Raw genomic sequence first — 25,053 nt, 5'->3', positions numbered from 1 at the left:
CTAGTACTGTCAAAGCTAAGTATTCATGTGCTAGGAACATCCTCAGGACCAAAAATCAGTTTGGATACAACACAAAGAGGTCAGACTAACAGCTTCTTCTCTACAAAGCAGAAATAGGAATGCATTTTTTTAATCCAGGAACACCCTCTCCCCCTCCTTTTCCCCTGAAACTAAATGGGTAAATGGCAGTCCTCTTCTCCTTCCTTTCCCTTAGACACAAGCATGCCCAAACAGTTCTGTTTAATAATATCAGTACAACATACTTATGTAGCACTGCAACTTATTTCTGGAACCAGACTTAATTACCTCTTTTTGTTTATACAGAGATAAAGATCCATGGGACTCTGCTATTCTTGTTTATCTCTCAAATGTGGATTAGCCATGATTGGTTACCTTCAAAGACCAGTGGTTTGTCAAAAATCAAAGCACAGCCAAAGGGGCTGATTGTACCTGGCGTTTGCAATGAGTCCTTGAAATGATGCCCCTTGTCAGGATGCATCAAGGGCGGGTGCTGCTCCGCTCTGTGGGGGAAGGCAGCCAGGAGCTGCCTCTGGTGAGCTGGCAGGCAGAAGGAGCCCTGCTGGGGTTTTGGAGCAGAGCTGCTTTGAGGAGGCCTCACTAAGGCAGTGTTCAGGTTGCATCTTCCCAGCAGAGCTCGTTGGCTGTCTTGCCTTGAGCAGGGGAGGCTGAGCTCCCTGGGGAGGGTGCTCTGCTGTGCTCAGCTCTGCTCAGCAGCTGCAGTTTTGCCTTTTGAGTGCTGTACCTTCCATATTTGCATGAGTACAGGTAGCCTTGGAAGCCAGGAGAAAAATGCCAACACTGAAAATAGAGTCAGAGCAGTCCTTGCAGTCAGGTGATTCTGATATTCCCTTCTCCGTGCTGATGGAGCACACAGTCTGCTTTGGAATGAAAAGCTTTGTCAGCCATCCATCGATTGGATGTTTGTTTTTGTCTCCCATTTGGCTGGTGCATACTCGAGGTTGCACTCTATGAAATTGGCTTTAAAAGAATCTTTGTGAATTTGGGGTAATTGTTCTGTGTGTCAGCTTAGTTTAAATACCTTTAAAAATAAAGCTAGGCTGGTGAAGATCAGAAAAACCTGAATTATTTCTTCCTGATCTTTAAATAAAGGGAGACTAGGGTGAAGGACCAATGAACAGAGCTCTTGGGGTTGTTTTTTTTTTTTTATAGTGATTCCCTTTATCCTAGATACTTTCATATTATAAAATTAGTTTTAATACATGACTTAGCTGAATTTCTACACCTATATAATTCTCTTTGGATTGGAGTACATTTAGATTACATTCTGGTTTAATTTTTTTTTACTATTAATTCTGTTGGAGGAGTGGAGTTATTAGGGGGGATGCACAAAGGGAGGTGACAGAGGGAAAATTAGGTAATGAGTTGGATTTTGATCTGCTTTACAGTACACATGATCTATTACTACTTTTTCATTTGAAACTTTAATCATGTGTCTTGTTGTGGACTCACAAGACCAAGAGACCTATGGCAGGTGTATGCTTATGTGAATATGGTATGGAGGACTGGTTTTGGATGAAAGGTGGAAATTTCTATTTAACACCACCTGCTGAAAAGCAGGGAATGAAGCACTGAAATAAAAAAAAAAAAAAAAAAAAAAAAAAAAAAAAAAAAAAACCCCTACAGACCAACAACCCACCAGATTTCATTTGTATATGAAGAAGTGGTCAGATGTTAGTTTCTCCCAGCTGGTTAAGAGGGAAGAAGAGGATTTCAGTAATCTCTAATATATTTTACTCTCCCTCTCAGGTGTTACCTGCCTGGGTTTAGGAATGCAATGTAACTGTTTACTTTTGTAACAATCTAAAGCACAAGGTGCTTATTGTTGAGGAAAGCTCTTTTGGCAGTGTGATCCTCCTGGCTGTGAGGGCCCCATTGTGGTGGTGCTGTCAGGAGCTGTGCCTGGATTAAGCTTATTTGAAGGGAATTAGAACATGTGCAGGGCTTGGTGGTGCTGTGGCACACACAAGAGCTGCACCCTTCTCTCTGATGCAAGCCACAGTGCAAATGTTTCCCAACACCTCAGAGTGACGTTTTTGAAGACCTTTCAAGGTCAACTGCACTGAATTTCATCAGAGATTAAAGTTATAAGCCATTTTCAAAGGAAATGAGGTGGCCGCTTGATTTGGGGTTGGAAAAATAATTTTTGGTTCCCTTTATGCAAGGGACATCTTGACTACAGACTTGGGGCAGCAGTTGGAATTGGGTTTGCTTGTTGCTTTTGTAGGAGATGAATCTTTTTTAATATTTCCAGCTACAGAAACTTTGTCTTAAACCAGACCTTTCAAAATTTCAAATAAGAGGATGGGAATTGCTCATGCAAGAACTTTCCTTTTAGGATGTGAGATTTTAGAGCTGAGAGGTGTCTGTTGGGCCATCAACTGTGTATCCAACCTATATATATACCTATATATAACCTGGTATATATAAGATTATCAAATCATTCACTAATGGCAAAATAACTGAGTTGAGCATGACTGATACATCAACAGCTTATTTGAAAAGGCATGCAAGGAAGTTTTTTCAGGTATACACTCAATTTGTTGGGGTTTCTTTGTTTGGTGGTGTAAGGTTGTTTTTGTGTTTTTTTTTTTTTCTTTTTGGTTGGTTGATGTTTTGGGGTTTTGTTTTGTTTTTGGTGAGTTTATTTTCTGTGTGTGATTTTTTTTTTTCTTTTTTTAAAAATTTTTATTTAAAGTCTAAGGCTCCTGAGTAGGAATAATGAAGATTTGTTCTACCTGATACAAGTAAGGTTCTGGCTGTGCAGGCTGGATAAATGACAGCTTACTGCAGGTTGAATGCCTCTGTGATCTTTCCCTAACCTGTTCTGGTCAAAAGAAATTAACCCGGGAATGACCTAGTGTGCAAACCATTTCAAGCTAATGTATTAATTTTTTGGCTGAAATGTGTCCCCAGCACCCCTGATGACAGAGGGGGCATTGAAGCCCTGAGGATTGCACTCCTGAGCTGGCTGTGCTTTGTGGCAGGCTGCTGTGCATGTGCAGTGTGGGTTATGTAACTGCACTCTGGGCTCCTGCTCAGACTGACACCTTTACCTCCCTTGGATCTCTTTCAAGCTTCTGTAACACAAATAGATTACTCAGACCTGCTTTTTTGTTTACCTCATTTCAAAAAGGGATCTCTGCTAGAACAAGGGTGTTGGTGGATCTGACTTGTATGTATTTGGTTGCTATAAATTTCCTGCACTGTTGATAATTGACTAATGAGTCAGACATAATATATTTTTCATTTGAAAGTAATTTCTGGTAGGGCTCGAAATTGTGAACAAAAGACTTTTGATCACATTTAGTTTTATGTTCTTACATTACTAGCAAAATGTTTGTGCTGCTTCCTCCTTAAGTACTGTGTGGTACTTATGGTGTGTTTCCATTTAAAAGAACTTTAATCCTGGCTAGACCTGACCTGCTTCAGTGACAAATGGTGTGGATGCTGTGCTTTCTAATGAGTGTAAGGAAGCTGGCTTTCCTGTCTGCCCATAGCGTTTTCTGCCTTTCAGAAACTGAATCTCCTGCCTTTTAAAAGGCTCCATATATTCTTGATGTTAACTTTTGGTGCTGATTTGAAAAGCTGTTCTGTTTTTAAGTATTAGTATCTGTATAAAACAAAGAGTGTCCCAGCTAGCAAAGAAGGTAAATGGATATTGCTTGGTGAGGTAGATTGAAAAATCTTTCACTAATGGCCAAATAACAGCAAAATCCCCCAGATTGCACAGCAGTACAGCATGTCTATCCATGAGCAGTTTCTGTGCACAAATAATGTAGTCGAGGGAGCTTTGATTTAAGAAATAAACTTAAATCTATGTGCAAGCAGGCAGATGAAATGGAAAACAATTCAGATCTTTAAGTTATAGTCTAATAGCTGAGATTCCAAATAGAAGCTATGTCAAATTATTGAAGTAGTTACTGATTTATTGAACTGTTTTTCTTTTTTCAGTATCAGTAAGACAAATGTGCATGTTGATTTAATCTCTAGTATCTGGTCATTTGAAAAACTGTGTACAAACTGTGGACTTCCCACACTTTGGGATATCTAAGTACTGTGACTTTCATTCTCTGTGCACTGTCTATTCACTAAGCTTTCCCTTTGCCCTAAGGTCATTAAATCCCAGTTTTCCAAACACTAGGCACCGTTAAAAGAAATAACAGTAAGAGAAGATATTAATGCTTGAGTATTGGATTAGCATGTACTTCTGAGATTAATCACATAGCTGGCTGAAAACATTCCTTATCACCTTGGGAAACCTGAGCTGTCCTCTGCAAGCATGTAAGTGCAGTGGGCCTAGAGACAAGGGATGCACAAAGCTGAGAAAATAAACTGCTTCAAGGTTCATGGACCCTAACTGAACTTTAGAAGATGGTAACAAAAACTGAAGACATCTATCATCTTTAACAGATAAAAACAATTAGAGGGAATTACGAGTACCATATGTTCAAAAAGTAGACAAGATTGCAGAATTCTGCAATAACACAAAAATAATACAGAAGTGTTAAGCTATATAAGCCTGATGTGATCCTGAGAAACAAATGGGGTCTTTTATTCAGAAGCTGAACCAAGTCTTTTTGCCCTACAATGGAATCTTGGAGGTGGGCAGGGTAAAGCAGAAACTACTAAACACTTGCTACTTCTCTAAACACACTTGCTCAAACCTGCCACGTGTGGCCTGCCTTGAGCATAACCTGGAGAACTTTAACTCATTCCTTCAAGGAATCAGTCAGTGCAAGGAATGATGGCATAGCTGGATCTTTGCTTTGTACTAGTCTGAAGGTGGAGCTTTGTTATAGCATTAAAGGAAGTTGTTTTTCATCCTTTAATGGATAAAATACTGCCATGTGCTTGTATGTCCTGTAGGAGAGAACAAAACCCAAGTTGTATAATTTCTTCCATCACACTGTAAAATGTGTTGTCCTGCAATGTGTAACTCACTGCACATGGCTCCCAACTGCAGATTTATTTCATACGCACATCAGAGGTATTGGATCAAAGGCATTATCCCCTTGTACCAGAGTCTCTCCAAAAGGTCTTGATACCCATTGGAGTCTTGCTTCCAAAGCTTGGTCCCAGGCATGCTCAAGCACTTTAATCAAAGTTTGAAATACTGAAACGTGTAGCAGTGTGCACATGTGGGAGAAGTAGCCTTGCAGGATGACGCAAATTAAGAAAACAACTTGTAACATTTTGTGAATGTCTTGGAACTCACTTTTTTCTGCTTCTGCACAGCACTAGAATAAACAGGGGGTAGAAAATGTAGTGGTCAGAGATCAGATGCACAATCAAATCTGAACAAAATGGGCTCAAAATTCCAGAGCCTTCATCCTGTTGCTTAATTAGGTATTGTCTGTGGGAGGAAAAAAAAGCAGTTGGGTACCCGTGCTGCCTTCTGAAAAGCTGGCAGTGGTGTGTCATGGTCCTGCTTACTGCTTTAAGTCACTGCAGAGAATGTGTTATCTGAGTTGCTGGGACATCTATGCAATCCTTCCTGGAACAGCTGTGCTCAGCTGACATTGTTCATTTGCAAATAGCCCAATATCTGCCCACCTCTGTCCCTGCTCTGAAATGTATGCTTGCCTACTTCCCAGCACAAAATCTGCACAAGTGACTCAATAAAATGTCCTTCATTCATGTCACCAGTTAGAACTCCTTTTAAAATATAAATAAGCCATGTATTTCTTAAGTAAGCTTTTATGCAATATCCGCCAAGCAAATTCACAGAGCCAGCTTCCTAGACATTTGACTAATGGCTTAGTGGAAATTAAGCAGGAACCCAGAGCCCCAAGGCTGTTTCTTCATGTTGACTTGCCTTAAATTTTTCAAATTGCCCCATTAAGCACAGGATGGCTAAGGGCAAATGTCACCTCTGGCCTGGATGCTTTGAACTGCAAACAGCCTGGTGTTTCTGAGGAGTGAAGGGGACAGGCATGATTGATATTCAGGGTGGTCTTATTAAGCCACTGTTCCTGTAGCTGTAAATAGCTTGGGGCCTTTACTGCCCTCATCAGAGCCTGCAGTGAGAGGCCTGTCTCAAACTGAGAGTCTCTGAGAGGAAAGGCTGTGTTACACCCAGAATGTTCTCCGGTTCAACAGCCAATCAGTAACTGACAATGAAAGGATCTCAAAGAGTTTGGGGATCAAAGTCCCAGAATTAAAATGCCTTCTAGAATATCTTGTGTTGAAGAAATGGGCAGGTTCTCCTAATAAAGCTCTAGTGGATTCTCCAATGGAGTTGCCTGGAAGTACTGTAAGAAAATTATATTATTTGTTACTTGGCAGTTTTGTGCCAGGATTTTTGGGGACCTTGAAAATGTAAAATAACTGTAGCTATAGTTAGTGAAATGTGTAATCCTTGGAATCTTTAAGCAGTTGAGCTTATTTGAGGCTATATACAGTCTGTCTAAATGAGAAGGAAGATGGTAATGCAGACTATAATTTTTCATGTTAGAATTTATCATGAAATAATTTTTTAAAAATCCAAGCTTTTTCTAAGTGACTTTTTATGATTCGCGTAGCTCATTGCTAAATTTAAGCTGTCTTAAGCTTAAGCTTATAGTGTTGTCTTAAACTTTCTAATTTGTAATGCTGTGACAGTTGCATCCCATGCAAATAGCCAAATGGATGCATTCCTTTCCCACTGTTCCTTTCATACATGCCCAACTGATTTTGAGCATTTCCCTGGGAAGGCATTTAAATAAGTCACTCTCTCCTTTTGTTGCTGTGTTGCCAGGATGCCAAGTGCACGACTTTGGAGATTTGAATTTCACTCAAGTTCCCAACGATGAGCTGTACAACAACCTGGTTTTGTACCCGCGCTCGGTGGGCTTGGCCACCCAGATGCTGGCTGATGCAGTGAGCAGAGCAGTAGCTGCTGGACACAGATGTGTGACTTTGGGAGGTGATCACAGGTGAGCTGACCTAAAAACAGTTAGTGGTTCATGCTGCAGGTCAACACTTGGAGTGCAAGAATGTAATTTAAGAAACAAGGGGACTTGGGGAACAGCTTGTGGGTCGTTCCTTGGCAATACCTTAGGGATGGGCTTTAAGGATGGAACATAGAGGACAGCTGCAAGAACCTGACCTTCTCAGACAGTACTGCTTAGCTCCAGACTGGTCTGTGATCAGTTGTGTAGACACACAACTGAGGTTTTCCTCTTTGGGAAAGTTTGTGTCATCGGGTTCCTTCAGAGGAACTGCTCAGTTTCTTTATTGCGCAGTGTTTAGTGACGTGTCTCTTTTGCCCACTGTGTCTTAGGACAGGTTTGTAATGCCTACACACAGACAATTTTGAAATAGATCTTACAACATGAATCTTTTTCCTCTTTTTCACTAACCTTTGGTCTGAGAATTGGTTGAAGATGGTAGGACATGTAAGAAGGAATTGTGGGGGAAGGTGTCATGAGTAGAATAAAAAAAGGCTCGATTTTCTGGAGCATTTGTATCCAGAGCAGGCGAAGATTGAGTGTGTGGGAAGGGTGACAGCAGAGAGCTGTGGCTCATTTGTTACTGTAGCCCTGTAGTTACTTGGCCTCCTGGAATCACAGCAATGGCATGCCATGCAGTTTGTATGGGATGCTCCCTTGATTGTCACAGATGTCTGATGTGTGAAAATGTACCAACATGGCTGACTGAAGCTCAGAGACTCCCCTTTGTCCTTGTAGTTGCTCTGAAGGAGAAATGGTGACTAAAGACTTTGTTACTGTACTTCCAGCCTGGCACTTGGGTCTGTCAGCGGCCATGCACGGCAGCACCCACACCTCGGGGTGATCTGGGTGGATGCACATGCTGATATCAACACCCCTCTCACAACTCAGTCTGGGAGCCTCCATGGACAGCCCCTCTCATTTCTCCTACGGGAGCTCCAAGATAAAGTGAGTATCCTGATTGTAGTTACCCTACATGGCAACCTCAGAGCATTGCTCACCTTTGCTGATGTGAGGTTCTTTCTTACCTGCTGCACATGCAGATCTTTTCTATCAGAGTACAAGGAAAAGTATGTATTACTGTGTGTGTACATGCACATACGTGCACACCTAAATACAAGTGCCACAAACACATGCAAACCCAGATACAGACACACTTAGAGACACCATGAGAAAAAGCTTTTCTTTGTGTTTGCACCGTCGTGGGCTGCACAGTGACTCTGGTGCTGCTCCTGAGTCATTGAGGGCGTTGTTGCTGAGGCTGAGCAGGAACCTCCCCTGAGCCCAGCCTGTGAAAGCCCAGCTGAGCTCACCTCCAGGAGCAGCTGGCTCCTGCACACCTCACATGCTGCTTCTGCTTAGTTTGGCTCTTCCATGTTTTGACAACCTTGGGGGCTGACAGGGGCTGTTCCTCTATGATCTTTCCTAACTGGCTACTCTGGTGTTGGCTCCACTGTAAATATTACAAATCAAAACAGCTGGAACTGCTTGCAGTGATCTTTTAAAGAGAGAGCCTTTTTCTTGGAAAGAGGCCAGATTTTCAAAATAAGAGCTGTTTCCTGGGGCACATGGAATGTGCATGGCTTGTTTTTGCTGCTGTCAAGATGCTGAACACTAGGTTGGCCTAAGGCTGAAGTACCCTGCTGGCTTAGCTGTGGGCTGTGGCAGGGAGCTGCAGCCCCTGTGCAGTAGAACTCTGATACAACAATCTTCTTCTGCTGCAGCTTAGGCTGGAGAGAGAGAGAGCAGGATCAGCAACTGCATCTTGAGAATGGATGCTGGAGCTGCAGGAAACCTGACTGCATTATTTTGGCAGCATTGCTAGTATTTACTCCTAATTTTCTCACTTCTCTGACAAATTTGGGGTGCTGTGTTGCTGGAAGTATACTTTCCAAGCAAGAACAAGCATGTTTAAATCTGTATGGCTACTGAAGATACCACTGCATCAGTTCCTGTTCAGCATGGCAATACTGCAGTCATCTCATAAAGTTCTGCTTTTTCTCCTGCAAATTCTTTTGAATTATTTCCATCCACAAGTCAATAGAGTCATCTGGTGCTTTTACATACTTTACTCTTTCTAGTCATTCTTATGTGCTCTCTACAAATGTTTTGGACTTCCCAAAGTAATGCAAAACTAATGGGGCTTTTTGGAACATCCCCTGCACATGAAAAGGTTAATGTAAACGGTTACTGTATTTCTACTTTTTTGCCCATAAGTTAGAGGGGGTGATATTTTTTCCTTTTTGGCACCTGTACACACTTTCTCCATGGAGATAAGAAGGGAAAGAGATAATTTTGTGAATTTTAAAGCTCACTTAAGGTGAACAGTTTATGGCTTGGTGGAAACAGAACAAAACTGAAGTTCTGTAATAGCTGGGAAAGGAGCAGATATTGGTCTGCTGGGTTCCAATTCTTGAGCAGCACAGAAAAGCAGTAATTTTTTACAATTATTGGGATTTTTTGACATGCTAAAAGAGTACCTGTAAGCTTTCTGGGGTCAGTGGGGGAGCAGGCCTTTCTTGCAAGCAGCAGTAGTGAAGAAAGAATAAGATTAGGCTATGCTTATTGGCAAGCTGCTCAGGCATGGTGCTGGTCATGGGTTCTTGACACAAGCCCACCTCAACTGCAGCAGTCTGGATGCCTCTGCAGAAGCAGCTCAGACAAGGCCTGGCTGTGTGCATTCACTCAGGGGGCTTTCTAAATGTGTACTTATTCTGGGGGGCTTTCTTACCCTATTGTATTCCTGTTTAGAGGGAGGAAAACTAACACCAGTCCTGCTGGTACCACGAGGCTTCTACAACTGTGAATTTTTAAACAGCTCTTTGGCAGTAGGAGGATGTGCCTTTGACAATGATTTGTCTGGCTAATATCCCTCTGACTCTCTGGAGCAAACCATCATGTGTGCAGAACTGCCTATGGCTCACCCTCTAACTCTCATCCAATACAGCACCTGAGTTGATAATGGGACTAAAAAAAATATCATCCTCCTTTCCTGACTGCTTCAGGGCTCCTGGAACCATCCAAACTCACAAACTGCTATTAACACCTTCCCATGAAAATGGCTGCCCCTCTGGCTTTTCTATCAGCAACTCCTTTCCCATGGGAACAATGCAAAGAACCTGTCAAAGGCAGTTAACACATTCAATTGTATTTATTTACAAAGAAAGAGCTATAATTGAAATTGCAATATTAAAACTACTGAATCATTCGTACTAGAGTATCTGACAATGTTATGCCATTATGTTGTTACTATGCATAGTTTATGATGTGGTGATGAATTTTTTGTAATTCATTTTTGAAACCTGAATTTATTTTTCCTAGTGGTCTCCAATTCATTTATCCCTTTTATAATCTGTGCTAATTTAACCCAATGTAATTAAATGTAGCTATGAATGTGATCACCTTTAAAAACATCTAATATTATACTTAGAATAATTAGTAATTGACAAGTCTAAGAGGGAAACAAAACCTTCTAGCTACTTGACATCTGTGTTGGCTGTAGCCATTTTCAGAGCTGGGAGAAGAAGAGAAATTTGAGAAATTTAATTTATATCACTCTTAAAATTAGCAAGTGTTACTAACCAAAAGGTTTTATAATTCTATACCATGACTGCTGAATTACCAAAGCTGACAAAGACCTCATAATCTTTCAGTTGCTATACTAGACCTATTCTCTTCAATTCTGCATCAAAACCAGCATGATGTAGCCCACTGTAGAGTCCCAACTTCCTGCTCTGCTTTCCCCCCGCTCTTTTATTTTTCCTTTTTTTTCAACTTCCCACTTTGAATTTATCCATCTTTAATATGGTTTTGGTAAACTTTTCTCCTAAAAAGACAGAGCTGCCTTGATTTTCATTCTTCCACCTAAGCATAATGTGCTGGGTAAGTTCCAGAGCATCACCATTAAGTGCCCTGTGTAAGTGATCTACATCTGGGTATCTATTCAGCATTCCTCCTTACACTCACTGATGCAAATTACCTATTGCTTGTGAATTCAGGCTTTTTAGTCCTCCTCCTCTTCAAACTGGAAAATCATCCACTGACATTCAACTCAGATAAAGTCATATCATTTTACCTCAGTTGAGCATAGGAATGAAGGTAAGGACTGATTACATCAGCCAAACTGTCAAGTGCAGAAGTTTCTCTATTTAGAGAGAGAAAGGGTGCTATAAATCAATACAAAGTTTTCAGGGAAGCATCAAATAGCATTTTGTTAAGTATGTCATTAAACTGACCTAATACCAAACCTTTGCCTGCAGGTACCACAACTTCCTGGCTTTTCCTGGCTAAAGCCCTGCCTTTCAGCATCTGATATAGTGTACATTGGTTTGAGGGATCTGGATCCTGCTGAGCAGTAAGTTGGTTTAGATTAAACTATTTTTGTAAAGGCTGAATTAATAAGCTTGAAATCACATCCATAAGGGTTGCTACATTTCAGCTTAAACCAGTAATGATGGTTTTAAAAAATTATTTTCACAGCTATATTTTGAAGAACTTTGACATCCAGTATTTTTCCATGAGGGATATTGATCACCTTGGAATTCGGAAAGTTATGGAAAGAACCTTTGAACGACTGATGGGCAGGTAATGAACTGTTATCTAATTTAAACTACCCTTGTTGTATATCTGCTTTCCTGAAAGTTATTGAAGTGAAGTCTCTTGATGTAGGGGGGCTGTACAGAACTGTGACAGTGCCCAGTGTACAGGGAAGCCTCAGCACTGGAGCCATTTCACCATGTTTGGCAGATGGCTGAGACAGGTTACCACCCACTACAGTTGTGGCTCTGTTTTATACTGCTTGGTTCTGTTAAGTAATTCTGCATTTTCTGCAGTTTGACAACATGTTTGAATCAACTCAAGAAGATACACGTTACACTTTTAAAAATACAGCTGGGAGAGGGTCACTTAGAAGGGGTAATCTCTGCCACAGGTTAGAACCTGTGCTGCATGCTGCTGTTTCCTAAAGGTGTGCTCACCCTTCCTCGCTGCAACTGTGCCAAGTAAAGAACGCAGTAATCCAAATGCTTCTCCGTAGTTGGAAGTATGCAGTATGCCACTTAAATAATTCATGTGAGTGACAGTGTCCAGTTTATTAAGCTGTCATCAGCTGCAGATGACATAGTAAGTAACTGACATTTTAGGTTTACTGCTTGAGCAGTTAGGCTACATGGCAGGGTTTGGATGCAGCCTTTAAGTATTGACCTGAAAAATGCTCATCTTGATGAACTGTCAGTGAAATCTTTGAGCTCGGTGCTTCCTCCATCCTAGCTGCCATGCACATCAGTGTTTCAGCCTTCACCCTGGCTTTCTGTACAAAAGCAGAAAAGGCTGGATTGTATCACACACTTCTCTACCTCATCCCACTGAGATGACAAATACCAGTTAAGATGGTTTGAACTAAAGTACTTATTTTCAACCGAATCCTCACTGAGTAGATGCTTTTTTAATGTATATGAGACATGGTTCAAGGAGCTTGATGCTACTTTGCTGATTAGCCTAGACAGTAAGAAATGCACATAGAAAACATTTAAAGGCTCTAAGATTGCTTTTCTTGTTTTATTCCATCCCAGGAGACAGAGACCAATTCACCTGAGTTTTGACATTGATGCTTTTGATCCCTCCCTGGCTCCAGCAACGGGGACTCCTGTTCTAGGTGGATTAACTTACAGAGAAGGCATGTACATCACAGAGGAAATACACAGCACAGGTAGGAGCACCAGCACTACGGGGCTAAGCGAGGACAGGACAAACTACCCACAGCTCATACTGGTTATGTTTTTGTGGTATAAACAGATAGCAAATGTAGTCAAAGCAAAGGTGCCTGCAAAGTCAATTCAGCCTTCAGTAAGGGAAAAAGAATTCCTATGACTGGCAATTCCCTTGGTGTTGGAAGCATCTTAACCATCAACAGCTTCAGCTTAGCAAAAGAAAATACAAAGCTAATGTCAAAAATGTGTAATACTGTTCCCTAATCCTAAACACATGAGGAGAGATGTGAAAATGGGCATCTGGAATACAAAAATGGGTGCAAACAATTTAAATAGTTTGAAGTTCCATTCTAGGATTCAAGACTAACAAATCAAGCTTTCATAAAATATACTGCAGTTGATTCAATATATGAGGACTTTTCATCTTATTACCATCAAGTTTTTATTTAATATGTTTAAACAATATTATTTGCAGTAAAAGAAGGTTAAAAAAATCCCAACCAGACAATAGTCTATAGATTCACGAACAGGATAGCAAAAGAGTATGAGGTGAGACTACCCTCATTTTTGGACTAGGAGAAAAAATGCTCCTCTCATAAATGTGTATGGAACATCAAATGTTTTTCCTGAATGCTGAAAGCACGAATGAGTGAGGTAGTGACAATGTAAGAGAACCAAATTCAAAACACAAATTTGCATCTGAGAACGAACTTCATCCCTTGAGTGCCAATCTTACTTGTCTAAGGGGTAGAGCAGGCCACAAACCCAAATACCAGACTTGCTACAATGAATAAAAGGCTGCAAACAAAACCGTGCTGAAGACTGTACCCTTTGTCAGAGTAATAAAGCTGCCAATCATTTTCACAGGAATGCTTTCAGCTGTAGACATGGTTGAAGTCAATCCACTGCTGGGAGCTTCTCAAGAGGCAGTGAAAGCAACTGCTCGCCTTGCAGTCGATGTGATAGCGACGTGCTTTGGGCAGACAAGGGAAGGAGCACACACCACTTTTGATGAACTCCCAACACCCAGCTCTCCAGATGAATCTGACAGTGAAGAGCAAGTGAGGATTTAAGAACCCATGCTGGATATATTGGACACTACAGATCTCTGCTGAGGCACTTGAGTGGATAGATTGTCAACACTTGGCAAATACTGTTAACATCTCAGTTTTTAAATAAACTAGCTTTTCCATTGATCAGTGGCTACTTTATTACATAGCAAGATTTATTCATTTAGTTAAGTATATACAAAATGAGACAATAAAATATTTATTACCTTCTTATTAATCTTACCAGTAGTTCAAGCCTCTTTCTTTTTACTCCCATTCTCTGTCTTTCACGTGTCAGTACAGTTTCAGTTGAATGTGCTGTCTCATGACTCAGTTCAACCCTCAGACAGTCAAAGGGAGCAGACAGCCCATCCTCTTCCTCATCAATGGAAAAGCTCATTTTGATCATGAAGGTTCATTTCTTGCGAAAGAACTTGTAGTAGACCACACCTCCTAGGATGGCCAGTTCCAGGATGATGATAATTGACAGCAGCAACTTATTTGTGGTTATTCTAGAGTTTAAAAATAAAAATCCAAGGTTTTTTGGGTTTTTTTAGCTTGTTATGAAAGCATATTCTAGATCTAGATCCCCATCTTCCCTTCCCTGTTTCAGTGAGACCACACTGTGCTTTTCAAAAAGCTCTTAACGAGCAGAAAGGGCCAAACTCAATAGTTCACTCCTCCTGTTTTCCTGGAAATCCTGTTTGAATCTCCTGTTTCAGCAGTAGCAGTTCTGTTCCTCTTCCCCTGTTCCACAGAAGGCAGATCCTTGCCCTATATGTGCCTGCTCCTTCAGTCAAGCAAAGAGGAAAACAATACCTGAAGTCCTGTGCTAAAAACCCTCATGGTGGTGCTTTGACTTGGAACGATATTGCTGAATGAAAACTAAAATCTCAAAATAATAAAGTACTTTTACTACTGAAAACTAGACAGTTATCACAACTTCCTTTGGCAATAGGCATAAAGGAAAGGTTATGAGGAGATAAGTACCTGCTGGCAATACAATCTATGAACTGGGTTTTTAAGGCTAATTAAACAATATAGCTAAACTGCAAATCCACTTAAGAAACCAAGGTTTTAGCCATCAAAATCATACATGGTCCAGCTCAAGAGTATTTCATGGTTCAGCTGAAGAGTGTTTCATGGGCCAGCCTAGGACTAACTGCTCTAGGGCATTGGTGTGGTTAAACAGATTAGTCTGTGTCATCAGGCATCTAACCCACCCAGTGCTGCAGTGATTTATGGCACAGCCCTTCCCAGCCTCAATGAGGGGCATCTGAAGGCACCACGAGCAAGTCACTGTAACTTGCTTCTGTCCTCACCATGGTTTGGATGGGTAAAGACCCCACACCCCCCTGACCAAACAGCACACAGTCAGTGCTGTTCAACAGCCTGCACACCACTCACCTCCGGGACATCGAGCGCAGAATCTTGCGGCTCTTGCTCAAGTTCTCACTGGTGTTCACCAACTGAGGAGAGACAAGTTACTTGTCAGTTAAATAAACACACATCAACTCTGGGAAGATGCATGTGAAAACAGCTGGTGTTGAAATGCTGCAATGAATTACAGGACAGGATGACCACGTCCTCTCAAAATTGAGACACAGCACTGTTTTCTACTCACAACAGCAGCTGGAAGCATTGCCTCTTTTCTAAGGAGAAATTAAGACTTTTCTCTATACTTTCCCTTAGATACATATAAAGACATGCAACCTGAGACCACTTTCTGCCTCTTTAATTAATATACAAATATCAGAAAAGTGGTATTAACTTCTTTCATTAAGTTTCATTTCCGTTAACACCAGAAGAGAGCGATACTGATGTGTTAACCCCAGTGCATATCAAAGTGTTTGAAATGCTGCTCAAGTTCTGTTAAAGAAAGAACTGTGTTGCACTCAGAGGTCTAAGTGACCCAGTGTGTACAAGCTCTGGGCTGTTAATGGATAATCCATTTCAGCTTTGTACTGCCCAGCAATGAACTGCCCAGCATACCCAGCTATTAAGAAACATGCAATTAAGTGAAGTTATAGAAAACTAAAGAAGCTGCTGCTTCACAGACAATTCATGATGCATGGCCACTGTTCTCCAGGTAAGATTTCACTATTCCACTTCCAAACATTCTAAGGAAGTGAAGCGTAAGCCAGGTCACTTATATCACAGAGACCTGCCTGCACAATTCCTCTGTAGTTTAACACATTGCCCACAACTGCAAAGCTGCTTGTATGTTTCTTTGCTCTGAGGTGGACTGGACAAAGCTGAGGAAGAAAACTATCAAGTCCATTGGGAGCTTAGTAAATTTCCAATCTTCACTATGAAAGCACAAGTAAGAAGAAAGTCTGCTTCCAGCTGGAATGTGTGATTTACACAATTCCACAATTCATTGCCTAAGAGGCTCACAATAAAAGTCACAGACCCTGTTTAGTGATGAACACAGCAGTGATGGGTTAACAGTTGGACTCCATGATCTTTGAGGCCTTTTCCAATCTAAACAATTTTATGCTTCTGTGAATAATCTGTTGAGAGACTGTGATGCCTGAAGGACTGTAATACTTTTTATCAGTTGAAGGACAAAAACTGTACCTACCAATCTTTAGATCAATTTCCTTTCCTGCTTTCTAACTCAAATTTTGGAACAGGACAAATCAAATTCTGACTGAAATTACAGAACTACTTAAACAAAAAAGCTACAGACTTTGCTGCAATGAGTAGAAAGAACTCCCAAAAGCAGGGGTATGCTTTTTGCTTTGGCTGAGTGAGCTTATTTGCCAAACTCAGTGTCCCCTGAAGTCACTCACCTAAAAGCTTTACACTCGGGATCCCTTGCACACACAGAAAATCCCATCAGTTTGTTAGTTCAAAAATCAAACTGTCAGTTTTGCATACGTGCATAAACAAAACAAGTGAACTAGTTTTTGAAGCTTTCACATCAGAAGCGGAGCTTCTTGAACCAAGGATGAGGAACAGACACGTTGTTGGGCATTTTCTCCCTCCCTGCAAATATTGGAAAGCTAGTAATTAAGTAATTACTCTTCTACTAAATTTAATTTAGTTACAAAAACTTGCTAACTGTTTCCAAAATCTTAACTTTAACTAGTAGTCTAGTCACAAGACAACTCCTTATGATCTGCAACTTTTTCAGTAATGCTATTTTTTCTAGCAGATCTATAGGTCTAATCTCCCATTTTGCACAGACACAGCAGCAGACATTTTACCACCATGCTTTGAACCCTTCTACAGCAATTACTTGTCTTTTATGAGAACAAATAGCAATGTGGCAGCCTGAATTTGGTCTGTAGAGCTATCCAATCGGATGACTATGCCTTGGAAGGTCCCTGAGAGTAACTGGTGGCACAGAGTTCCCACCAAGTAAGAGCAGACTGTTTCTGAGCCATGCCCAGACTCCTGCTCACCCTGCTCTTGGTGCGCTCCAGCTGCTCGCGCTGCTCGCCGAGCTCCTCGATGATATCCGTGCCGATCTGGTCGGTCTCGGCAGCGATGCGCTGCGAGCGCTCGATGCTCTCGCTGGCTCGGTTCAGACTGTCCGTGCCCTGGAGCAGCAGCACCCTCTGCGACTGCAGGTTAGTCTGAAAAATAATGGATGCTTAACTATTGAGCACAGAGACAGAAGTACTAGGCTTGTGACATTACAAAGTTAGGATGTGACTCCGTAGGCCATCCATTTGTATTAGCTGTACACACTCCTTACGTTAACTGATGCAGCCTGGTTAATTTTGGCCGAGCCTTGTTCACCTTGTAAGATTATGACCAAATCTGGTTAAATCTCTAAAAAGGATACAGCACTGAAGAGTTAAAACAGTTCCAAAAAGCTGTCTTTGTAACAATTTACTTTTCCATCAAAGAACATTTACATAAAAATAGTACCTTTCTTTTCCAGATGCTAACTTTTACTTCCATTCACATCTGAAGTCAGCCTTCACAGTTGGTTGCCAGGGAAATCTTTACGAGTTTACAGTCAAAAGGATTAGGAACAAACAGCACTAACAGATGGACAGCTAAGTAACAAAGATCCTCTTTTCATGCCAGTAGCCTGGTTTAGAGTATAAGGAATGTTTGCCGACCTTGGGGTCAGAAGGTAGCTCAAAATAAAGTGTTATCACCCTGCTCTCAGGTTTTAGAGTAATCAGTCAAGAGGAATCAAATGCAAAAATTTCCCAAGCTGCAGCAGAAGGAAATACTAAACAAAGAACCCCCCTCAAAACTGGCCTCATCTAAAGCAGAAAAATGAAAAGCCCACCTCTATACAGATGACAGCACTTTGAAGACAATAAGGAGACTCAGTCTCACTAGCTCAGATATCTCTAAGCCTATCTGGTAAACAAGAAATTGGTGTACTTTTTGCATTGTAGCAGCAAGACCATAGTGAAAAAAGTGCTAGAGAAAAAAATCCTTATATTTTCTTGAAATTATTTACACTAAGATCACTTAAAAGATAATTCTACCAAAGAACCTATACAATGCATGATTCATGCTTTGCTAGTTTTGGAGATTAGAACTAGGTGAGTTAACCTTTTTTTCATTAAGAAGCATCACTTCTGTGTTTTCCCTCCTGTAGGAAGGGAAACCTGTGCAATGATTAAACGAAGAGTTTTGGTACAGAATGTTGTGCAAATTACTAACCACGTGTCTTTCAATGAGTTCCATTTTGATTACATGCCTATCTTTGTTTTAAACAGAAAAACTCTCCTCTGAGTTCCAGGTGTTCTTCTCCCTGAGATATTCATGTTACATGCAGAGAGACTTACAGGGACTTATAAAAGCACAGAGGTAGCCTAAAGTAGAAGCACTGTAAGCAATGCATCTGCGGTAATGCTCCTGCACAATCACAGCACGGTCAGATCAAATTTACATCTAATCCTTACACTCTGTTCATTTTCTGTGGCAAAGATCCCATATTTTGTATCGCCTTGGTTTCCACGGCCCAACCCCAAATCTGTGCTTCTCATATCCCTCTGGAACATGGACAGGTCTCTTCTGTAGGCTCGGATTTTGCTCATCATTTGGTTGCGGAAAGGCACAGGAGCGTACTTCAGCTCTTCCTCCATTTCCCGCAGCTTCAACAAAAGAAAGCAAACAAAAGATATTTATTCTTTAAAGCACCAAATCCATGCTTAGCAGCAGCCATACTCAAAACTCAGCACCAGATGAAAGGATTCACATTTGTTTTGGACTGGCTGAGAGGGATAACCCTAAACCCCACACTCCATCTAGTATTGAGTACACCACGCTACCCAATGCTGTTGAGCCCATGTGTATTTTCACATACACAGCACTGCAATGAAAAAAAATTCTCAAGCTTAAATGCTTGATTTTCGTTCCCTAAAACATCACTCCAAATTTCAAAATTTGCAATTCTCACTTTCTTATCGTTTAAGCATTTATAGGATGGGTATCAGCTTTCTATTACATCTGTGCAAAGAGACAGAATCATAGTATGGTTTGGGATGGAAGAGACCTTAAAGACCACCTCGTTCCAACACTCCTGCCATGGGTAAGGGCACCTTCCACTAGACCAAGCTGAATACTTCCAGGAATAGGGCATCCAGGGACATCACCCTGGTGGAGCATCACCTGGGACTCCACCTGATTGCTTTGACTTTTTCAAATGCCATGGACAGTAGCTTAGCAACTACATCAGCCAATTCCCTTGGGACTCTGTGATGCATCTCATCAGATCCCATAGATTTAGTATGTTCAGGTTTCTCATGTGCTCATGAACCTGGTCATCCCCTAAAGGAAGGAATTTGCTCCCATGGTCCTGGCATGGCAGTCCATTAACCCAAGAGATGTGGGAAAAGAGGTTACCATTGAAGATTGAGGTAAACAAGATGCTGAGTACCTCAGCCATCTCCTCATTCAGATCTATTGCATGGGTAGGCACAGCACTAAATTCAGGCTCTGAACATCCAGGCTTGGCAACCTGAGTTACAATCTGCAAGCCCCAAGACTCAGGATGCATGAATTTTCACATCAACTTCTGGTGACAGCTGTAACAAATTCAAAATGCTTAAAGCTGTATGCCACCATGAGCTCTCACAGAGGCAGCTCCACATCTCATACATCACCACCTAGAGGTACCAGTCAATAAACCCCAGTAAGTTAGGGGAATAACGCATCATGTTCAGCTGTGACTAAAACACAACCTAACAAACTGCACAGGGAAATATGAAAAGAAAGCTTAATTCATAATGTCTTGTTTTAAAAGACAAATCACATGGCTTTTCTGGTGCTGTTCCATATCACCTGCTGTCCAGAAAGCCTTTACACTACTGCAGAAAGATCAGACAGGCTAAGACCAACATGAAAAAAGAGAGCAGTACAATAAAACACTCCAGGCAGCAGATTCTCTACATGCCTGCCCTAAAACCTCTAACAATTTTAATTGCACCTCCACTGCTCTACCTTCTTCAACAAAGTGAAAGCAGTTATCAAAACTGAGCATTCAAAAACCCCTCAAAAAACACGTAAGAATATGTGTCTATATTTTTGTAACATATGAGTATACACAACTGTCTTAACAAACACAGACACACCTATCAGATCAATTCTCAAACAGTAAAAAAGTTAAACTCCTGCCTGCCAGAACAGGATCCATAAAAAAGTAACATTTGCAAGTGCTGTCCTTTTTAAGGCAGCAGTCTTCCAGCCCTCAGGAAGGCAGAAGCCCCACACTCACCGTCTCGTTGGCTTCACGCTGCTTCTCATCGAATTCTCGAACCAGTTTCTTCTTCTCCTCTGGGAAAGAAAAAGCAGTATGTCAGATAAACTATACAGAAATGACAACAGAACTCCAACTTAATCCATTAAAAACAAGGAAGCTGCCACAGACAAGGAAGCTGGCTGCAGAGCCCCAGGTCAAAATTTATCTCAAATGGGAACAGCTTGTTCTTAATGACAACTTTTCAGATGGGAGTGGGGAAAGAGAGCAGAAATCGCTCTTCCAAATGCTGAACACTGCCTCTGCTAGACAAAAGAAGTAATTGTTCAAATATTTTTCTGACCTACTGTCTTTCAATGTCTACTGACAGAATTGCATGTTGAAAGAACTGCAAAGAAGACACATTGGTAAAGAACTCATAAATACATTTCTTATTTTTTGGAAACACTTGGCAAGATTACTGAAGGCTGAAACTACAATTTGGATTTGAACAGAACATCAGGTCAATCCACATTCCCAAGCGAGACCTGAAGGTCCTGCCAGATCTGGCACTCTGCATTCCCGTGGTCATAAAGTAGCTAAGTACACAGGATAAGCATTCCAGAGTTCTCCGAGATAAAAGATGCCACCAAGGTATCCCCTCAGGTTCACAGACTAAAGCCCAAACACTTCCCTCTTGTGGAATGACATGAATCAGCCAACAACACTGGGCATTTCCGTTGTTTGAGACAGCACTTTAGCCAGATCTGTGCTCCTAGGGCTTTGGAGAGGCTATGGGTTTCACTGCTGTTACTCTATTTTTAAACAAAACCTTAAGGCCTGTTATTTTTCATGTGTTAAAAAACTATCATATCTCTCTAACATCCACCATAAATGAAAGTCTAAATCCAAAACTTTCCTTATCTCAACTGAGCAAAACCACATGTTCTGCAATCTTTTGCAAAAGCACTGAAGATGAACACCAGAGGACTGTTGTAGACTACTGCAAACAAAACCAAATTCTATCAGAAATCTGATAACTATGCACCTAGCTTAATTCACCTCTCTCCAAAGAGTATTATTCAGTCTTAAACAAAATTCTAGGCAAAAGAAAATGTAGACTGCCATCTTGGTAAAACTCCTCCAACTTGATTAAAGACAAAATTACACACAACATCATAAAAACATCATTGCAGTAAAAACACTCACTTGACAATGCCTTTTGGTAAGCACAGTCATCTGCAAAAGATGCAGCTTTTAAACCACTGAGATCTCAACAAAAGATAAGAAAAAACTTGGCCTGTTCAGAACATTGGTATATAGCTCCTCTCACATATACAACACACCTAAGCAGTAGGCTTTCCTGCTCAGTTCAAATTCAGATTAAGCCCAGAATTTCAACTGTGGAGAACTTAAGACAGAACTAAAACCCATCTTCTAAGGAAGTAGCTGTGGTCTCACATAGCACACAGAATTATTACAGACTAAGCTACATGATGACTGTTAATACACATCAGCTGGTATCAGGAAATGCTGTTTCACATCCCAATTTATTCAGGAGGAAATGCTGACTAAAGAGGTTCTTACATACACTCTCCTCAATCTCCTCCATGATTTGCCACCATATACATTTGTGCTGATGCCATTGTTTGTGCAGCTGGGTTACAGGCGAAATCGTGGACATGAACTGTGGAAAAACAGCCTTTGGAAGTCAGTAATTTGTTTCATACAGGTCATTTCACTAATCTGATTCAAGCAGTGCCCTCTTACACCCACGCTGTTGTTTCAAAGTCATGGAAACCCATCACAGATCTGGAGAAGCAGCATTTCCCTGCTTTGTTTCTCCTGTGCACACTAATAAGATGCTGCACTTATGAGCTTGCAGCCAAAGGAATGCCAGCTTCCAAAAGGCATAGAGTCATGGAATGGTTTAGGTAAGCCAAGCAGCAATGGCTTGAGACCTTTTTGTTTACAGGCCAGCAAGAAATCCAGCAATGTGGCTGGAAAACGTTCTGCTGGATGTGGCTGGAAGCCAGAAACACGGGGATACACTGAGAGGTTCCCCTGGTGTCGCTGTGCACTGAACCACAACTCAAAGCACAAGGACAGAACTCCAAACGCTGCAGCAGTGCCTGTGCCACGGCAGCATTACCCACATGCTCATCAACCTTTAACACATTTATTTCCAATCACTTACCAAGAGATTCAGTTGGAAAGTACAGCTAACTGAATTCATGTAGAGGAAAATACATGATTTGCAACATATCCAGGCTGTTTCCCCTTTGTCATCTTGTTTACATAGAGTGAAACAGCATTTCCAAACCTGTTCCCCTCAAAGACGTCCCAAGGACTACAGGTTTTGTTTTGCTTTTGGAGCATGTGAATTGTCTTAAAAGAGTATTCCAAGGTCTCTTCTATCACCTCCTGAATATTTCAGGATCAGGTAACTCAAAAAATAAATATATATTCCCCTCCTCCTAAGTACAAGAAGCAAACAAAGAACATTAGGAGAGTGGAATGACTACCAGACAAATTCCCAAATATTAAACTCGCTTAGAAACACTTTCAAAAAACAGAGCCAGGATTTTTGCAGCAAAAAAAATAATTACAGAATATAACAGTTGTATTAATATTCTTTAGCAAATTCAACTTGCAATTATTTACAATCTATTGAAAAAAATCCCAGGTCTTGCAAAACCAGCTGCCTCTAAATACTCCATTTAAGCCCACAGCTTAGACTTCATTGCTCATGTGCACCACAGTGTCAAGGAGAACTGACAAAGTTTTTCTTCACCAAGAACTGATCATGCTTATTTCTACAGGAAAATAAGGATTTCTACCAGAAAAGTTATTGCTCCTTTTAAGTTTTTTATCCTTGTTGACCACTACTGAAATTAAGTCAGGTTTGCAAGTTGTCATTTGCAGGTTTCAACCCCTTTCTTGTACCAAACTTCCTGGAAATGCTGATGACAAGGACTGTGACCCTGAATTTGACTCATTATTACATAGAAAGCCAGGTAAGAAACAGGACATGAAGTGTTTCATGCTCTGTGCAGACTGGTATTTTCTGAACAAACTGTCCTTATGACTTTACAGAAAACTGACCAACTGTGGGAGAATGAACACCACAGCAGAGCGTGGCTGACAGCCCCTGCCCATCACTGGGGTACAAAACCTGAGCTGAACTTCAGCAGCTCATGGCAGCCGTGGATTGTGGATTACAATTCTCGGGGGAAGGGTTCAATCAGAAGCATTGAATGACACTGGCAAAATTCTCCTTGTGGCACTGCTTCCCTTTCTGGTTCTCAGAACATTGCCAAGCATCAGGGACTGAATCAGAAGCACAGATCCTTACAGAGGAGTGTTCTGTCAGAGCGGTTTACCCTTCATACCACTGCTGTGGTATGAAGAATACCTGCAAAACCAAGAATGATAGGTTTTCTCTATTTTGTGAGTACATAGTGCACAAACCAGACTTTTAAAACAGTCATTTAAAGTGCAAACATTCTCCAGCAAATCTACAGATGCTTCTGGGGAGTTCTGACAATAAAAACTGCTTCTATTTCTGCCAATGAGGTTTTAAATGTGAATCCAACACAGCAAATTAAGAAAAGTGGGGACAAGAACCCCAAACCCCCAAAGTGCTGCAATTGTTACAGAACCACAGAATCAATTAGGCTGGAAACCTTTGCAGTCATCAAGTCCAACCTGACCTAAAAGCACCTTGTCACCCAGACCACGGCACTGAGTGCCACATCCAGTATTTCCTTAAACGCCTCCACGGGGGGGGGGGGGACGGGGACGGGTACTCGACCACCTCCCTGGGCAGCTCATTCCAGTGTCTAATCACCCATTCAGTGAAGAAATTCTCCCTAATGTCCAGCTTTAACTCCTCCTGGTGCAGCTTAAGACTGACAGACCCTTGTCCTGTCGCTGTGCCCGGAGGAGAGGCCGACCCGCACCTGGCTGCGCCTTCTTTCAGTGGCTCTTGACAGCGACGAGGTCACCCCTGAGCTCCTGTTCTCCAGTTCAAATAGAAACAGCGTGGAATAGCATCCAAATAACAACTCCTCCTCAGAGACTGATGCTGTGAACCTAGCACGGAGCTGAAATCTGCCAGAGCAGAGGAGCTCCAGGGCAGTGAAGCCACACACCTGCAAAGCCACCAGGCCACGGCAGCAGCTAAAACACCACACGGCAGAGCCACCCGCCCCCTCCCTGCAAGCGCCTACCAGAGCGCCGTCCCCAATCCCCACAGCTGCAAAGGCCCCCACAAAGCCTTGAAGGGACGCTGCCCGCCCAGCTGCTCGAATATGCCTGTTTAATGAGAAGCACCCCAGCACTGCTGCCGCGGCCCCGCAGCCGGCGGGGCAGCCCCGGGCGGAGGGACCGCGGCCCCGCCCGTGCCCCGAGGGACGTCCACTCCCGCTCCCCGCCTCACCGGCCGCGCTGCCCCGCAGCCGCTCGGGGATGGCCCGCAGGTCTCCGTGCAGCCCGCGGAAGATCTCGTGCAGCCGCTCCAGGTGCTCCGAGGACGCGGATCCTCGGCCCGCCATGGTCCCACAGCCCCCGGCCCTGCCCCGGCCGGCGCTTCCGCCGCCGGGGCCGGCTCGCGCACTGCCTGCTGGGAGCTGTAGTCCCGGCCAGGCGGCCATGCCGGCTCCGCGCGG

At 42.1% G+C, this 25,053-nt stretch overlaps 2 protein-coding genes across 2 annotated transcripts in view; one reads left to right on the top strand and one right to left on the bottom strand.

Annotated features, from left to right (window-relative positions):
• ARG2 (arginase 2) overlaps positions 1 to 13,971 on the top strand; it is a 19,354-nt gene extending 5,383 nt beyond the window's left edge. Inside the window, exons 3-8 of the mRNA XM_005479915.4 lie at positions 6,779 to 6,956; positions 7,760 to 7,919; positions 11,231 to 11,325; positions 11,451 to 11,555; positions 12,542 to 12,678; positions 13,547 to 13,971. Of these exons, the coding sequence (XP_005479972.1) occupies positions 6,779 to 6,956; positions 7,760 to 7,919; positions 11,231 to 11,325; positions 11,451 to 11,555; positions 12,542 to 12,678; positions 13,547 to 13,752 (881 nt within the window). The 3' untranslated portion in view covers positions 13,753 to 13,971. The remainder of the gene's footprint in view (positions 1 to 6,778; positions 6,957 to 7,759; positions 7,920 to 11,230; positions 11,326 to 11,450; positions 11,556 to 12,541; positions 12,679 to 13,546) is intronic.
• Positions 13,876 to 25,053, bottom strand: VTI1B (vesicle transport through interaction with t-SNAREs 1B). The gene is made up of 6 exons (XM_005479916.4): positions 24,825 to 25,053; positions 20,423 to 20,481; positions 18,609 to 18,800; positions 17,139 to 17,312; positions 15,136 to 15,197; positions 13,876 to 14,240 (listed from the first exon to the last, which is right to left on the bottom strand). Exons 1-6 carry the CDS (start codon positions 25,036 to 25,038, stop codon positions 14,144 to 14,146), a joined length of 798 nt encoding a protein of 265 aa, XP_005479973.2. The 5' UTR covers positions 25,039 to 25,053; the 3' UTR covers positions 13,876 to 14,143.

Source organism: Zonotrichia albicollis, chromosome 6 (assembly GCF_047830755.1).
Source record: "Zonotrichia albicollis isolate bZonAlb1 chromosome 6, bZonAlb1.hap1, whole genome shotgun sequence".
Classification (NCBI taxonomy): Eukaryota; Metazoa; Chordata; class Aves; order Passeriformes; family Passerellidae; genus Zonotrichia; species Zonotrichia albicollis.
This window is presented reverse-complemented; position numbering and strand designations above follow the sequence as displayed.